Source organism: Pistacia vera, unplaced genomic scaffold (genome assembly GCF_008641045.1).
Source record: "Pistacia vera cultivar Batoury unplaced genomic scaffold, PisVer_v2 Contig317, whole genome shotgun sequence".
Classification (NCBI taxonomy): Eukaryota; Viridiplantae; Streptophyta; class Magnoliopsida; order Sapindales; family Anacardiaceae; genus Pistacia; species Pistacia vera.
Genome location: NW_022196132.1, coordinates 1,176,330 through 1,195,563, shown reverse-complemented (window position 1 = coordinate 1,195,563; position 19,234 = coordinate 1,176,330). Strand labels below are relative to the sequence as shown.

Sequence of the window (19,234 nt, the reverse complement as noted above, 5' to 3'; positions counted from 1 at the left end):
AACACGAGGCTAATCATGCCATGTGTTAATAAGCCAATTTGGCCATGTGTTGTTTATGTGTGAGGACAAGTGATAGTCAAGATGGGATCCGTTGACTTGGTATAGATTGATATCAAGTTCCTAGACAAATGTCAAAATAGATTGGAAAAGGGAAATCTCCGGCCGGGGTATATAAAATGTTACATGAAAGGTTGTTTCATGGTGACACGTTCCATATGTATTGAATTAAAATTAAGATAAGGATTTTGACATACCATGAATCCATTCTTAATTGGGATTAGACAACGGAAGGATTTGATTATACAACGTGTATGACAACTAGTACCACTTTTACTTGGACATGCAAGCACATTCCCACAATAATCACACGTTGCCGTGCTATTATCCATATTCTCACAAGGATTTACAATAAAGTGATCCCACATGTCAGAAGTATTCTTTCAAGTATTAGAATTTACATGTTTGGGGACTCGTGGTGGTCCTGATCATGGATCAGGATTCGTAGAAGGATGTAGGGCTACCAATGAGTTTGGAGTTGGATTCCTACTAGTTGGTGTCTCAGGACTCTCATCAGTATTATAATGGTCAATAGCCATGAGATTGGATTTGGACATCTGCAACATCAACAAGAAGAAATATGTGAAAATGATTAAAATTAAAGACTAAGATAATAAATATATAAACAAATAAACAATCCAATCAAAGTATCTTACAACCTCTTATCTCTATCTTAAAAAAAAATGTAACTTATTTATTCAATTATGTATATCAAAGACACATGCCCTACAATTGAAAAAATGAATTTGAGTTTTCCCCCAAAACTGTAAGAGAACTGGTGGGATTGAGATCTTTTATAGTTGGGTCCAAATTCAAAAAGTATATAAAATAGGGATATCGATTGGACCAATCTTAGGAGTTAAACTAATAGGTGGCTTGAATAGAAAGTCCAACACGTTTACTTTTATATTATCTTAATGGACAAGTACACCATTTTGTTTTCCTTGCACTTTCATTTTCAAAACTGCAAAATTATTTCCTTGTTTGGACCTTTATTTTGATTCTTTTCTTCCCACTATCTTCATTTCATTACTAAATTTATTCATATATCAAATCTGACGCCAATTACCAACACGAGAACGTGATTTAAAGCATTACAAACACAACTTTACAACCGCACAAAACAGAGTGAGATAGCTTTGAATTCTACTCAATAAGGGATATATTGACAGAGTATTATAATAAATTTTTTTCCCATACTATGTTTCCAGATTTTTGTTTGCATAAGGCAAGGGCATTTAGGGTAGTGGAATGAGAGAAGCGTGTGGAGTTGATGATTCTTGAATGATCTAGAAAACTTTTTGACAATCAATAATACAATTATAGAGCAACATGTAAGAAAAAGCCTACACTAGATCGATACATGATCGATGGAAGAAGAAAACAAATGGAAGAAAATGATGAAGCTGCTGCCTGCTGGTGCTGGAAGAAGACAACGAAGCTGCTGCCTGCTGGAAGAGAAGGACGAAGTTGCTGGAGCTGGAAGAAGACAAAGAAGCTTCCACCTGCCGGAAGAAAATGGCGAAGCTGCCCAAGCTGGAAGAAGACGACGAAGCTGCCACCTATTCGAAGAAAATGACAAAGCTGTTGCCCGCTGGAGTTGGAAGAAGATGACGAAGTTGCTGGAGCTGGAAGAAAGATGATGATATCGGGAATTTGGGAACTGAGAGTGAGAAGGGATATTGGGAATTTGGGTTGGGATTTTAGATTTAGTGAATTTTTTGAACACCCTTAGTGATTTGTGGTTAAGGAAAACCAAAGGATGTTGAGGAAGACAAACAATCGTTGGGCAGACAAATACTCGCGACATATTTTGATGAGATAATGGTGAATAGGCTTGCAGGAAGGTAGATTGGAGCTGGGGGAAGTCGAATCGGCAGCTAGTGAGGTGGATTATCATAAAAAAAAAATGAAGGAAACACGTTGGAAGATTAAACATCGCCGATGGTGGGAAGATGAACGTCGTGGTGACCAAATGACAATGGAAGATGTTGGTCGGTAGCTCTTGTTGATGGGATGAAGAAATCGATATTTGGGGTGTCCAACCGTCACTAGAGTTTGCTGGATAATGGGGATGAAGGTTTAGGGCTCGAGTGAGCAGTGACTTTTGGTGAGATGACGATGACTCTTCATGAAACGACGACGAGGGAACTTAGGTGAAGGTGAAATTGTCGACCGACATGGGAAGATGAATAGTCGATTGGCTAGTCGGTGGCAGCTTAGGGTTTTGTGGTCTACAATTGCCATTTACACGACCTTTGGCTTTCCTTTTATAGCAAATCTGGCAAACGTTAGTTTGCTCCCAACACAAAAAAAAAAGTGACAAAATCAACACCAAACGTAAATATCAATTTGACCCTGAACAACACAAAAGAGACAAAATTAACCCTAATTAGTAAATCACACCCTAATATCAACTTAATCCCAAATTTCAATCCAAGCATGCAAAATTGTAAGAAAAATTTAGAATGTGATTTCCATGAATAATTTTACAAGTTCCTTTACTGTCTCAAAACAATCTAATTTTAAGTACAAATGGAGTATTTTAATCACTTTAGTAGAGTCATTTTCATGACTCTTAACACATATCTCCTTATCACCCTTCAAATTAACTTTCATTTTATTGTCTCACTTCTTTTTTTTCTTTCTAAAGTTCCAAATAAATTTTTCTATCTTCAATATTTTTCTCTCAATATATATTCTATAAACTACACCAACAAAATATTATTACTTACCATACTGTATTTGTTTTAATATATAAGAGTCTTTGACTTTTTTACAATATGCTTTTTACAAAACTATTAGAAAATAATAATGTTTTGTTTATATAACTTTATAACTGAGTTATATAAACAGACAAAAAATGCATAAAAATTATGTATTATGACTATTATGTCCTTTGTTTTTTATCTGTTTGTATGATTCAGTTGTATAACTGAGTTGTAAGTATAACATTGCTCATTAGAAAATAATTGAACTTGAAAGCTCTTTCTTAAGGTCATTTGACATTAAAATGTTTTCAATAAAATGTTTCAAGTTTTCGTATATTCAAAAATTCTGAAAAAAAAAAAAAAGAAGTTATAAACTATTTCCTTTTAAAAAAAAGCTATCAAGTATTTTCAAAAAAATATCAGCGAAGTCATCTCTCTCTCTCTCTCTCTCTCTCTCTCTCTCTCTCTTTTAATACCAGAGATTTCTTTTAGATTTTATCAAATAAACTTTTTGTTTTGTTTTTTGTTCTTTTTCTAAATTTAGTCAATTTGGCTCGAAACTCCCAATAAATTTCTTAGAATTGCTTACAAGTCTTGGTCAGACCTACAAGTTGAGCTACGCAACGCGAACAAGAAGACTCGAGAACTGTTTACAAGTCTTGAGTCTCGGTCAACCAATACTTAAATGACAAAAACGACAGAAGGATCATGCATGCTACATATATTACTCTGTCCTATAAAGTAATTAATATCTAATCATAGGAAGTAGATTTAAAAAAGATTTGAGAGAAAGATCATGCATGCTACATATATTAATTAATTTTTCAAGTCTTGTCAAAATATTTCAATTAAGTTTACATTAACAAATGATCTTCATCATATATATTTATATGAGACTGTCACCTAAGAAGAGTAAAATTTACATCATTTGACGGGAAGAATTTGAATAAACATTTGAGAATTGTAGTATCAATCACAAATAATAGTCTTTCCTATGCGATATTGAACAAAGAACAACTTTAAATATCAAGCACAATTTTGTTATTGATTTAAATGATCACAAAATTTAACAGTGTATGTACTCAAGATACATACGCATTAACGACTAAGCTCTGAAATGAAAATGCTCAGAAACTAATGATTAATGGTCCTGAAACACTTGAAATTAGCCTTATCGTCACCAAGGTGAAACACTTGAAAGAGTTACCTCATTAGTGGAGGAAACTTTAATATCTGATGAAGATTGAGCTAAATTCACAACTCTACCAACGGAAAATGCAGGTTCAGATGGTTTAGGAAGTGTAATTGTATCACTGCCCAACATAACTCCTAGAGATGACATGATAGGCCTGTTTGTTGGATCTTCTTGAACGCACAACAATCCAATATGTATATATTTCAATAGTTCAACCGGAACACACGATTCCACCAAAACTGGATCCATCAGCTCTAATGCATGTTCTTCGCACCACAGTTTCCATGCCTGATATATTATTCATGATATAAACTGTTAACAAAGATTATTGGTGTATAATTCGTTTAAACTAAATCATTGTTCATATTAAATATTGAGATAGGGATATACATAAGGAGGTTTTGACCATGTTTCGAAAGATAAAATCCACTTTTCTTTTTCCCGCTTACAATCTCGAGTAGAATTAGCTTCATTTTGATTTCCACCAAATATTCTGGCCATTCCAAAGTCTGATATTCTAAGGTTCATCTCAAAATCTAACAAAACATTACTAGCTTTAAGATCTCGATGAATAGCTCTAAGTGAAGAATTCTTGTGCAAATATAATAGACTTCGTGCAATTCCATTAATGATACTCCTACGACTTTTCCAATCCAGTTCTGAGCTCTTAGTTGAATCTGAAAATAAAATATACATAATTTCGAACATGACTTCCCATTAAACAGTTATAGCTAGCATTAGAAATTTTGAGATACGAAACAAAGAGGAGGGAATCAAGGCTTTTGTTAGGCATATATTCATAGATAAGCATCGACTCATTCCCCTCTAAGCAGCAACCCAAAAGTGTCACAAGATTTTTTTGTTGTAATTTGGAAATTAAAGTAACTTCATTTTTTAACTCCTTTATCCCTTGCCCATAAGTTCTTGAAAATTTGAGGTGGGCCTCACTCCTCACCCAATAAGACCTTATTGAATGGGAGGATTCCACACCGATATTCCCTCTCACGGTTAAGCTCATATATTGGGTCATGCCTGTTATTGGAGGCAGTTGTCGGCTCTAACTCCTCACCCGCTGGTCAAATACTCAGCTTGACTGAACCTGGACTCTGATACTATGATAGAATTTGAGGTGAGCCTCACTCCTCATCCAATAAGGCCTTGTTGAATGGGAGAATTACCCTCTCTTATAAACCAATAGGCTTGAGCATACCTAATCGATGTGAGACTCCAACAGTTTAATAGCTTTTTGTTATAACAATTAAGAAAAAATAAAAAAAAATTGGCTGCTGTGATGAAAATGGATCCTCAAATATAACTCTGTCTACAAAATAACATTATAATAAACATTAAATAATAAGGAAACCCTAACAAATAACATAATATAAAATGACTAAAATAACCTAGTTTAGTTTAAAAATCCTAAAAATTGAGGGAGTGTTTTTGGTCAATAGTAATTAGTTATACTTATTCGTTAAAATAGAGTGATCAACATTTGTGGACATCAAGATGACAATTCAGCCATTCAAGTACGTTATGTAATACATTGGTTAAATATATTAAAGTCTCTTCACCAAATTGATATTAATTTTACCTTGTAAACAGGGCCGAACCCACCTTCTCCGAGCTTATTTTCATCAGAAAAATTCTCTGTGGCCTCAAGTATGATGCCAAACGAAAACAGAGGGAACTCTTGAGATTCCAACTGTTCTCCTTGTAATATCATATCATATGAATAATCACCTCCAACTCTGCCCTCTCCCAAGCGAAGTAATTGAACTTCATGATCACTGGTTGATTTCTCCTCTGCACGGCACACTTAATTTACCTTAACTAGAAAAAAACAGGGGAGGAGTAATCCTTTAATGTTACCTAAACTTTTGAAAATCTTATGACATGTACATGATCAAAAGAAATCTAGCTTTCCTAAAGAGTAAGCATAGACAACTTTAGTTTCTTCTATTTACTGTTAAAATGCTGTTTTATTCTTCCTTTTCCTGAATTCTGTATGAATTTGTGACAATCTTTTGGATCTGAATTGTTATTGCAAACCAGTATTACATTATTGTACGCTATTGGCACTTTGGCAGCGTTTTCTATGGCCGAGAAAGACAAAGCAAATGGACAAGAAAGGACAGAGGAAAAAATATAGAAAGAAGTTTTATGATGAACTTTGCTCTGCAACAAAAAATTTCTTCCTTTGAATAGTTAAATCTTTAAAGGAAGAAAAATAATGACGATGAGGGGATAACATGTTACATTACTGTTTATGCCTTAGGGTTGATAATTATTAAAAACTTTGACGATACTATTTAACACCAAATGCAACAATCATTATGTGATTAATTATTTCAGAGACATTCCGTACATATAATATAATATAATGCTATATATAACAAGATGTTCAAAAGCTTAGGTGAAATAAAATGAAGATATAAATCAATTACCTTTGTGTCTTTTGTTTCTTCTCCACAGAAGGAAAGAGCCAAGCAGCAGTACTACTATAATTGCTGATCCTGTCGCGCCAATTGCAATCCATAGTGTTTTTCTTCCTTCCAAATTGAAATATCTTAAAATTTATTTAAAAATCTATGATTATGATATCATGCCCGAGTATTTAAAGGTTGTAAATTTGAGAACAATGCAAAAACTAAACTAAAATAAAATAAAAGATAATAAATCATGATCATGAAATAAATTGTAAGTAAAAGATGTTTTCATTATATCTCGCCAGAGGCTTACCTCTCCTTTTTATTGCCTTAATATCACCAAGGGCGGACCCAGGCCATTTGAGAGTAGGCCTGGGCCTACCCTCAAATGAGTAAATAAAAATTTAAAAATTTTTACTTTTAATTTTATGGGATAACCAAATAATGTGTGAAGAATCCAAGAACAGAGGGCATTTTTATTTTTCACTACCATATTTTATGCAACAAAAACCACCGCAACTTTAATGATGCAAAAATGCCTCTGCAATACACCATCTCTTCCTCTTAACTCAGAAGCTTTTGCAGAAACAATTTAAGTACTCATTCCTAGTAATGATGTCCTTTGAAATTTAGTAAAAACATTTAACTTTGACAAGAATTTTCATAAGTTTTACAGATTATCATAAAGTTGTCCTAAAATTCATCAAGAGTAAACTTTATAATATTAATCAAAACCCACTTCTACAAATGACCTTTACCAATTTTTTGAAATTAAAAAAAAAAAAAAGGCAAAAACTTATATAGATAATTGAAAGAATGAATCATTCATTCAAAACCAATAATTGTCAATTTTGTGCAACTATACAAGACATAACCTTTGAACATAAACTCACGCTCGCTCTTCTCTTCAACTTCAACCTCTAAATTCTAAGGTATTCACTTTTTTCAATTGTTTCTTGCATGTTTGGTTACCGAGAAAATGAGGTTGATTTTTCCACTTTTTTCTTTTAATATGTTATTTTATTTTATTTTTTTGCTCTGAATTCTTAGTTATTTTTCGTTTAACTGTGTTTCCTTGATGAGAAAATGAGGCAAAGTTTTGTTCATTATTATTTTTTTCACTGTCTTTATCTTTCGTAATTTTCTCTAAATTCTATAGTTTTTATTTTATTTTATTAAGCTATTTTTAGTATGTTAGGTTGATGAGAAAATGATGCTAAGTTTTGTTCATTTTTTTGACAGTTTTTTTGTCTTGTATTTTGCTCTGAATACTATGGTTTGTTTATTTTAATTTATTAAGGTGTTTTTAGTTCGTTAGATTGATGAGAAAATGAGGCAAACTTTTATGGTTTTTTTACCTCCTTTTCGTTTAGTAATATTGCTCTAAATTCTAATTTTTTTATTTAAGTATATTTTTTGTAATATGTTTGGCTGATGAGTAAATGAGGCAAAGTTTTGCTAAATTTTTAATCTCGATGGTTGAGTTTTGATTTTAATAGTTGGATTTGGAGTTATAAGCTTAAAGTTTGACTACTTCTTTGGTGATTTTAATTTATTTCTTTATAAACATTTATGTATTTTACTTGTGTTAGAGTTGTGATTGGACTTTAAATTTGTATAAAATATTTTTGGTAGATTGTGATTGCTGTGAACTCTTTTGATTATATTAGATTTAAGTGGATTGCTAGATTCTTATGATTTTTTGCTTTCTTCGCATTTAAGAGATTTTTCCACATCAAAATTTTCTTGTGTTTCCTTGTGAGTTGGATGTGATTTTACATATTTGCTTTCAAGGTTTTGCTTCTCGTAGATTTATTTAAGTAGGAAAATAATGTGTTATTGCATCATTTTCTTTCAGCTTCTTGATATTGTATTATCTTCTTTGCTTAAGGTTTGATGATTTTTTTTAAGTTTTCAATAGTTGGTTAACAAACAACGGCGGAACCGCGGAGGCCCCTCCTCAGCAAAAATCTTGGGTCCGCCACTGATTATATCACCCAGGATTTTGCACAGACTTGAAACGATATTAATCAATCAATTAATTAGTTTAACTGGCTGGATCTCAGCCGTAAACTGTATTCTAGCTTTACCGTTGGAAGCAGGTGGAAGTGTAGACAGAAGCGTAGGTGCCAGTGGTGATGCCGATATCGGTGGTTCGGCTCCATTATAGAACGGGTACAGTTCGTATCGCAAATTACAACACTCTTGCTCCTACAGTTAAACAAAACGATGGAAACGAACCCAACCTTGCCATAGCTTCTTGAAGACATCTATAGCAATCAATAATTGACAAGTCCTGTGTGCACTGCACTAGACCATACAGTGTCTGAGACCCTGTCAAATTAACCTTTCTGGTTGCAAACATTTTAGAAGTGTTTACAGCCTCATTCTTAGTTTCGTTCATCAAACTATTCACCAGCTGACCAATCTCGCCTGTGCCTGTAAAATTTTGTGTATTCCACATTAAAAATCTGGTTCTCGTGCTCACGTTAGAAAAGAATGACTCGTTTGAGTAGCGGAAAAGGCACTCATCGTACCATATAATGCTTTCTCCAACAGGACAAAGCTCAGTCAAATTTTTGGTTGCCAAACTGACGGAGCGTTGGCAGGTGTCCTTATCGACATCGCCACGGCAAAGAAAGAAAGCATACAACTGGTTAGGGTCTTCGCCTGTGGTGGCGTTGTGGAAACCGTTGGAATATTTATCGCTGAGATAAGCGTCTATGGTAAGAGAAGCCAAGAAATAATTGAGGTTTGTTTGAAGGATGATGTTCCCTATGGAAGTGGTGTTTGGGCAAGCATGGTAAAGATATGTTGGAGCTGCTCTTAGGAAACTCAGCAAGCTCAGAAGAGAGAGGAACACAAGTATCATATTCATTAGAAAGAGATTTTTTATTCTAAGTCTTTTGTTGCTCAACAGAATATATATGGAGAGAAAGGGTGATACTAACATAATATTACAATCATATTTAACATAAAGATAGATAAGAAATAAAAATATAGAAATTGGTAAATTAGTACTACAATAAAACTACACTTATAACTTTTTTATATAATATTTTTATACAATCATAAAGTAATAGCTCGCGATTAGTTAGTTTGTATTTAAACAAATAGAATTTACTACAAATTGACCAATCGCAAACTATCATATGAGAATTGTATAAAAAAAATTGTAAATGAAGTGTCACGCTTAATATTAATAATATCTCGTACCAAAATCTCCCTCAAATCTATTGGATTATTTATTGGCTTCGTTTGGTTCAAAATTTGGGGGTTTTGGGAAAAGTTTTTTGAAAAAAGTTAAAAAAAAGTTGAATTGGACGGGTATTACGATGTAGGATTTATAAATTAATAAAATACCCCATATATTTGTTTTTTTACAAAATACCCCCTATAATAAAACATTAAAAGTCCACAAAAAGACCCCTAACCCACCCTCAAACACCCCCAGTCGGCCACCACCACCGGAGGTGGCCGGAGTCACCTTATGGGCGCATGACCGGCTGGATCTTGCCGGTCATGAGCCGATATGGCATTTGCTGGCCAGATCCACTGGATCTTGCCGGTCATGCGCCGATATGGCCTTTTCTGGCCAGATCCACGGTGGATCTGGCTGGCAAAGGCCAGATCTGGCCGTCAACCGCCAGATCTGGCCGTATTTGCTCTCAACGACGGCCAACAAACGGTCGTCGTTGATGGTCAACGACGACCGTTTGTTGGCCGTCGTGACCGAGTGTTACGGCCAAAGATCTGGCCGTATCTACGGTCAGATCTGGCCGTCAACGGCCAGATCTGGCCGTATTTGCTCTCAACGACGGCCAACAAACGGTCGTCGTTGATGGTCAACGACGACCGTTTGTTGGCCGTCGTGACCGACTGTTACGGCCAAAGATCTGGCCATCAACGGCCAGATCTTTAGCCTTAGATCTGGCATTTTCCGGCCAGATCCACCGGAAAAGGCTAGATCGGTACACTACCGACCAGATTCAACCGGTAGTTCGCCATCCTACCAGATTCCGGCCATTTTCCGACGGTGGTGGCCGGAATCTGGTAAATGTGGATTATTGGGGTGTTTTTATAATTTTAAAAAAAATATTTAGGGGTATTTAATTAAATTAACAAATTTAGAGGGTTTAAAAAAATTGAATAATTTTGAAAATAGTATTCCCAAAAATGAGAGTTTTTGGGTATTTTACTGTTTAATTTTTTTGGGAATACTAAGAGTAGTATTTCCAATCTTGAACCAAACGAAGCCATTAGGCTCCGTTTGGTTCATTTTTTAACACTTTTGAAAAAAGTTAAAAAAAAGTTGAATTGACCGGGTATTATGATGTAAGATTTGAAAATTAATACAATACCTCCTATGTTTATTTATTTACTAAACACCCCTATAATAAAACATTAAAAGTTAACAAAAACACTCCTAACCCACCCATTAAATATGGACAGCAGGCCACTACCACCGAAGGATGGTCGGAGTGTTTTCGTAATTTAAAAAAAAGATATTTAAGGGTGTTTAATTAAATTAATAAATTTAAGAAGTTTAAAAAAAATTAAAAAATATATAATAATATTTTAAGAATAATAATATTTTACTATTTAATTTTTTTGAGAATACTAATAATAGTTTTTCCAAAAAGCGAAATAAATAAAGCCTAAAATCATCGGACAATGTTGCATCAATGGTCAGTTTCGTGCTATGAATTTGTTTTAAAATTTTAAATTGAAATGACTTCAGACCTTTGTATTTGTACAGTATATATATGATGTAGAAAGAGATAGGGAGTATTGTCTTGGAAGACGAGACTCTATTATTGCGCTAGTCAACGAAGCAAAGTCCAGTCAAATTTGGTATTCTTGTCCCTTGTGGAAAAAGGAAAAGAACGTCTCATCATTCATCAATTTAATTTAATTTGTGGAAAATTAAAACAAAGCAAAGAAATTTCTCAATAGGTTAATTAATTTTTCAAGGAATAAGCAGGTCCACACACTTGGCATGATGATGTGGACCATTTTGTTTGACCAGATTCTGTGGCCGTTTGATTGGTTCGCCAACTTAAATCACCATGTGGTAGTTAATCGAATAAATTTCACAAAGGCATGTTTGAAGATGGCAGTGCCCAGATTATTAAAATTCAAAACAATTAAATTAACCTATAATGGGCAAAGAAGGTAATAGAACCATGGTTGTCAAACTCGTGTATATTAAAAATCTAATTTTTTAAATTATGTATTACATATCATATTATATTATAGGATACGCCTTTTTCAAAAAAATTAATAAAATAATATAATTTTTCTAAAAATTAATATCATCCCATGATTAATTAACAAATTTTGTGGTATTACTGACTTTAAATTATGGTATTACATAATTAAAATTAATCACAAAATTAAGAATTTATATCATTTCCTCTCAACCATTCATATCATTTCCAAGATCAATGTTAATATCTATAACTCCACTTGTGTTATTATTATCATATAAAATGGGTAACACATCTTTTTTTTCACATTTTTCATGTAAAATAGGTAAACTTGGGAAGGTTTTAGTGAACCGGGTTCGGTGACTCGAATTCGACCTGAAATTTTTTTTGAACCTTTGGCCCAAATTAATAAAATCGTATCAATTTGTATCGATATTTTTAAGGATATAAACGAATACGTATTGTATTATAAGATACATATCAATGTATCCATTAAAGTCATATCTTTCATTGGCAGCGTACATACAATTAACAATAAATGCTAACAGACTCGGCCAAGGGATGTAATGAAAACACGTATAGCATTCTTGGTTATTCAATTTGAACACGAAATAGATGGTTGCTAACAAGTCTTTGTCAGCCGATAATTATTGAGAAAATTCAATGAAAATGAAAACACTAACATTGTCAAGAGGTAAGCCACTGCCAGTCTTTTTCATATATGGCTTATAACATTAAACCCTAAACTATAATTTATCTTATTGAGTAATTAATTCAAAAATGGTCATATGAATTAGATAAATAATCATAACAAGTAAGATATACTTTTCAACTCTTGTAAAATGGTACATTTCACGTAATATTATTTCATATGAAATTTTTTAAATTGCAACTTTGAATTGTGAACTTAAAATGAACCACGACATTATTTGTTTGATTATCTTGTAAATGCTTTTTATTGAGAAAACAAACGGTACAGCTCATCCATAAGAAAATTCAATGAAATAAAATTCAATAATACTATTTTTTCCACATTTTATCCCAAATTTTATATCCTAAGTGATGTGTTTTATGTCATTAACATGTAAATAAGTGATATGTATTGAATGAAATGACAATACCAATAAAATGACACATTATTTCTGATACAAATTTTGGAATAAATATTTGAATAAAATTATATGCACATAACACATATTTATGCATTAATCTTCTATGATACTAAACTCCAAAATGAAAACGCAAAGAAACTTCTAATGGTGCACATTTTATATTATTCACAAGCTTTATTGACTTGGATAGATGGGTTCACCCTATAAATTTGTAGTTATATCAACTAATCAAATTATTTTGATCAGATATTTTACACCCTTTGTAACATGGCTTAAAATAAATAACTTAGAGATCGAAAAGTTATTATCTATTGTCCACTCAAATTAATCTTATAACCCATATAGATAATAATTGTTTTGATACCAAGAAATCAAAGAAATTCTTGCTTTCCAATTGGCCTATATGACCTAAAATTGAAACCTGATTTATATGCCATTATATTCTACTCCTATAGGTGCTGCAACTAAACCAATTTTTCAGATGGAGAATTGTTCGATAAACCTTCATTGTTGAGCAGAAATGCAGAATTCCAGCTTCAGTTTTCAGACTTGTTCAGAATTCAAGTTTCAGTTTAGAGATCCAGCTCCAGTGTTTTTCTGTTTATAGATTGAGGTGCATTTTTTATGGGATAAAGCTATTTGTGCAAAGAAAATTTGTACAAAATGAGTGACATATAATAGAGTGTTACCTGATATAAGGGTTCATATAACATTAATATAACAGTAAGTTACACAGATTTCAATACTATATGTTACACTTTATAACATGTTATGTCATTATGTACAAACTCTCTTTATATAAGAGTTTGCACAAATATCATTACCCTTTTTATGTTATTAAAAGAAAAGCAAATTCGCTGCGGTTTGTCTTCCTGCTACTACGGTCATATTAAAGTTCCCGCCAGCTCTCTCTATGTTAAGTATTCTGGTTTTTCTTGTAAAGCTTTTCTAGATTTTTCAAGTGTGAGAACTTTATCCGTTGTTTTTCTCTGAATCTAGAAGTTTCTTTTAAAATCTTTCATGACATCATAGTTACTCCAATTTTTCCGCTTTAAGCCGAATTAGAACTACTTGGTCCAACATTCAGTTGTCATAGTTGAGGGATATATATGGGTCTAAGTGATTAACCCAAATAGACTTGGACCCAAATAAGTTTATCATTCAACAATTTACTAAAGAATGGATTTATTGACATGATGGCATCCCACTTATGATTAAAAAAGTCCCACTTTTTTTTTTTCTTTTTTTTTTTTTTTTAATAACGTGACAAACTTATACATATCTTACATTATTAAAATTAACTTTAATTTATTATTCTTTAAAAGTACTTTTGACACTCCATTACTATCTCATATAGACTAATTTTTTTATAATGTTATTCAAATCATTCTTAAAGCAAAACAATAGTTTACTAGAGGAAAAAGATTAGCAATATGATATATCTTGTTACAAGCAATACAAAATTGTAAGTTTTTAATTGCTTCGCATATAAATTTTTTGTTATTTGTTTCTTTTGAGTATTGGTAACTATTTAATCTATATATATATATATATATATATTTGTTTTGTTTAACTGTATTATGTTATTGAAATTATTTGCAAGGATTTTTTTTAGCTTTAATTTTTTTCTGAACTTTCAATCAAGTTGACGGCCAGATCTGACCGTAGATCTGGCCTTTTCCGGCCAGATCCACCGTGGATCTGGCCGGAAAAGGCCATAGCGACGCATGACCGACAAGATCCAACCGGTCATGCGCCCATACAGCGACTCCGGCCACCTCTGGTGGTGGTCGCCGGCTGGGGGTGTTTGAGGGTGGGTTAGGGGTATTTTTGTTAACTTTTAATGTTTTATTATAGGGGGTATTTTGTAAAAAAACAAACAACATCGTAATACCCGCCCAATTCAACTTTTTTTTAACTTTTTTCAAAAAAATTTTTCCAAAACCCCCAAATTTTGAACCAAACGGAGCCAATAATTATATGTATATTACCAAAAAATATATGTTATGTTACATTAAAGGTTTGATGAAATAAAATATTTATCAAAGTTGTTTGGGACAATGATTTATACTTCAGAGTTATTACCACATATTTTACCATAAGAGTATGTAATAACTCGCTAGCATAGACACCTTCTTGTTGAAACCAAAATATTTTTAGCTTCTCAAGCATGTTTAGAGCTTTATGGCACGAAACTTTTTTAATTTCCGTACTATTATCCTTAGGATTATTTCCTTTATCTTTTTGTCTAATTGCAGCAATGATTTCTTCTTCGGTTAAAGCATACTCGATTTGTTGCTCATTTGGATGATCGAAGAAGACATTAATATCTATTCGATTAGTGTAGTGAAGTTGTTGAATCTAATCACTCAATTTGCAATAACTCTTTTATTCTCCTAGTTCACTTCATTTGTAACTTGCAATTCATCGACATCGAAGTCCTAATTTTGTAATGCTTAAAATCATTGACAATTGTCTATGACTTCACATCAATTGACCATGCATCAACTACATTTATAGTTCCATCAATGACACTTATCTTTGTTGGTTCCAAGATAAGATCTTCTATCCGTTTCAAAAGTAGACAATTGGAATACTGAATTGAAATCTTAAAACTACTAAAATATAAATTGAAATCCTAATACTTTACTATTAAAACATGAATTTTAAAATAAGAAATCAAAACAATAATTTTTGTAACAACATCTCCATTAAATTATAACCTCCTCATACTAATAAAATTAGTCGGCCCTATCATTATGACTATGAAAAAGTTTTACTGTATAATGGTCATTTGATATATTAAAGACAAATTTATAATAATTTTTTCAATTATTGATCAAATAGAAAACAATAACATTACATGTACATACAAAAAGTGATTGATTTTTTGTATTTACTTTTCCATTCATCTCTTGTTACTTCATTTTGTACAAAATTTTTACATCCGACATTATTGATAAACGCCAATATTGGTAGGACCTACACTTGAAGTTTGCCGTAAAGACAATTTATTATTCAAAAAGTTTAAAAATGACAAATACCCACTTTTCATCCAGATATGTTATTGAATTCCGTCACATCAACTATTTATGGGGATATAAATTACCAATTTTTCCCTGTATGGCAGGAAAAAATTTAAACATATTGGGTAGGAACTTGTCGTTAGATTATACATTGGGTGTGGGAACTAACAGATCTAAACATTTCGAATTCACTAACAGATCTAAACATTTCTGCAGATTATACATTTGAGTCTTTTGTATTGAATTCAAGAGTCTTTCAAATTCACTAACAAATTATACAACCCCAAACTAAAACTGAAACATTTCTGGACAAAGATAAACCTAAAACATGCAAGAGTCTTTTGTATTGAAATTCTCCTGAGATACAAAGAACAACAACAAGAACAATGAATTCAATACAGCAAAATGTGTTAACATTCCAAAGATACAAAGAAAGCGGAAGCACTTTGCAAAATGCTTCTGTCACCAACTCTTCATTGTTCTCAAAACAAACCTAAAACAGGCAAAAACACCCAAAACAATCCTACATCTCAAGCCATTCTCAAAACAAATATAAAACATGCACCAACTAAAAGTTCTTAAGAAGGAAGAAGGTGAGATTGTGGAAGTTTGTTGCCCACCTGAAAGTTCCAATAAAATTTGATTACAACCTAGTTGGTACTATAAATTAATTATGTAAGAAGAGGTTAATATAAGTAAATAAATCTTACATTGTCTCCCTGTTCTATAGCCCCACAAATGATAATGGTACAGAACCAACGAGTCCTGAACTTGCAACACATTCCTTACCAAGGAAGTAGCATGCAAGTGTTTTTAAAGTAAATAACAAAGTGACACATTTTAACAAAATGAGAAAACAGTAAGCAAATAACTTCAACAAAAGGGCAACATCTCCCTTAGAAAAGACCATCATTCATTGATAATTTCATTGAGGACTAAGTCTTGAACATTAGCAATAAACCTAAATTTAAAAAAAAAAAAAAGCCGTGTAACAGTTGTCTATACCTTATAACAAAGCAAAAAGAACCCTATTATATGTGCTATTCACCCATATTGTTTGTGCCCAAATCCAACCCAAAATACAATTTGCATATCAACACTTACATTTTACTGCTGCAAACAAAAAAAAATTCTACTGCTACACAAAAAAAAATTCTACTACTGCACACAAAAAAATCCCGGGCATTACTAACTTGTTTGACCTAATAATAGGAGTAAGAATAATGTTAGGGCAGCAAAAAATGAATTGTCATGAACAATAAACTGTTTGAAACAGTGATGAATACCTCTTGAACTTGAAGCTAATGATACCCTAGACATTTGAGTTGAAGTAGGCATTGAAGATGCTACAATCCGAGCTGCTAAAGATGCTGCAGTCATTGTGGGTACAAAGGTTCTCTGCAAAATGAAAAATGGCAAATAATATTAGTTAGATATTCTGCAAAAATAATATTGATAAAATGAAGAAATTAATGATACCTTCTGTTTTTTCCTTTTATTCATAGTTGTTGGATTATTCTTGAAAGATCTCTTGTCATGCTCGATGACCTTACAAATACTACAACTAAGTGTAGAAACTTTTTTGGTTTTCGGTTCTTTAGTTGGATCTCTTCTTCCATCTTTGGTGGTCTGCCACTCTTGACATGCTTGTATGGTGGTCAAATATATTCATCACTGACCTCTAGCCAACTAGTTTTGTTTGGGATAGGGTGGATAATATATGCATAAGTTTACATGTACATTGGAATTCTTAGCTTTTGATCCACATGCTCTTCAAAGTTGGAAACGTTCATGTGTAACAAACAACTAACAACATGTACACACGGAATTCTAGAGATCGGCCACATATCACAATCACACACTTGGTTCCCCAAGACTAGTACATGTTTTCTACCTGGCATCACATTTTGATCAGTTACTTCAAACTCATCAGATCCAAGGCAAACAACAATAAAATTTCTAGTTGACTCAATCAACTTGTTAATCTTTATGCGAACCGCTGAGGGAAAAGTACCCACTCAGTACCAGCTTCAACCCTACATAACAACCTCTTCATTAGCCTACATCGGTAAAGCTCTAGTAAACTAAGTATGGGTAGTTCCCTATCCTCACCCAACCATGAATTGAAACATTCACTCATGTTGTTGGTTATGTGATCTAAGTTAGCACAGGGTCAAAGGCATGCCTTGACCATTGGTTAGGTTCATTCTCAAGTATCCACTTGTATGCATCTTCATCAACATCCTTTACCTTACCCATGGCCTCAACAAATTCTGCCCTCTTTGAAGCTCTACTCACTGCCTAGAACAATTTCCTAACATGTACCCCCAGAAAATTCTTTCTGAAATTGGCATACACATGCCAAGCATAGAACCTACTGCTTGCATTTGGCCAATGAGCTTCTAATGCATTTAAAATACCTTTCTGTCTGTCAGTCATGAATGTGAGAAAAATTAAATCCCTTAAAAAAATCATGTTATACGCATTTTATTTTGTCAACTTGGTCATTCAAACTAGTGCACAATCTATTTAGGTTCGGTTTAAAGGTGGTCACAACAAAATCGCAGTGATCACAATATGTCTGGCAGATTTTATTTTAATATTCATGCATATCGCACATGCCTTAATTAAACATGATTATATTTCTGGTTGTGGAAAGATTTTTTGGGGACATTATATATTATGTGAGCTGGAAAAGATTTTATTTAATTATGATTTCAAGAATCCTTTTCCTAAAAGAAGATTATGATTTCAAGAATTCTTTTCTTATAAGGAGATTATAGATTAAAGAATTCTTTCCAATAAAGGAGTCTGGTAGATTTTATTTTAATATTCATGCATATTGCACTTGCCTTAATTAAACATGATTATATTTCCAGTTGTGGAAAAAAAATTTGTGGACATTAAATATTATGTGAGCTAGAAAATATTTTATTTAATTATGATTTCAAGAATCATTTTCTTAAAAGAAGGTTATGATTTCAAGAATTCTTTTCTTATAAGGAGATTATAGATTAAAGAATCATTTCCAATAAAGAAGTCTAGGATCTCAAGAATCCTTTCCAAAGCAGGTTTGGTTTCTTGCTTTTCTTTTCAACGTCACTCAAGTATAAATAATCCTTTTATTATTGTGACCTTTTTAAAAGAAAGCCATATTATTTACCTCAATTATTCTCTGAATATTTTCTTTGAGGTTGTTTAGTTTTTGTAGGTTTCCAATATGCTTTGGTAGGCTTTGAATTACCGTGTTTTATCTGTCACTTGCATGAGTTAATTTTGGAACGTTGTTCCGTGTTGAGTTCTAGACGTGTTCAAGCTGCTGCTACCAAAGTAATTCGTCATTGTTGAAACTTGAGAGGAGCTCAAGTGTGACTTGGTGGTCCTATGGGGGAGAAGCTAGACTATGAAGGTTTGAGGTTCAACCAAAGAGTGAAGATCGAAGTGTTGTCCAAACAGGGAGTTTTTACAACTGATACTTATTCTTGTCTTTGCAATTG

The 19,234-nt window shown here is 32.7% G+C and overlaps 1 protein-coding gene across 1 annotated transcript; it reads right to left on the bottom strand.

Annotated features, from left to right (window-relative positions):
* Nucleotides 1-3,945: 3,945 nt before the first annotated feature.
* On the bottom strand, nucleotides 3,946-17,996 carry LOC116136574 (cysteine-rich receptor-like protein kinase 10). The gene is given in 10 exon segments (XM_031422250.1): nucleotides 3,946-4,251; nucleotides 4,350-4,431; nucleotides 4,433-4,619; nucleotides 4,702-4,913; nucleotides 5,535-5,766; nucleotides 6,408-6,512; nucleotides 6,703-6,767; nucleotides 8,636-8,828; nucleotides 17,024-17,135; nucleotides 17,907-17,996. Coding segments are annotated over 10 exon segments (1,584 nt in total).
* Between the last annotated feature and the right edge of the window lie 1,238 nt (nucleotides 17,997-19,234).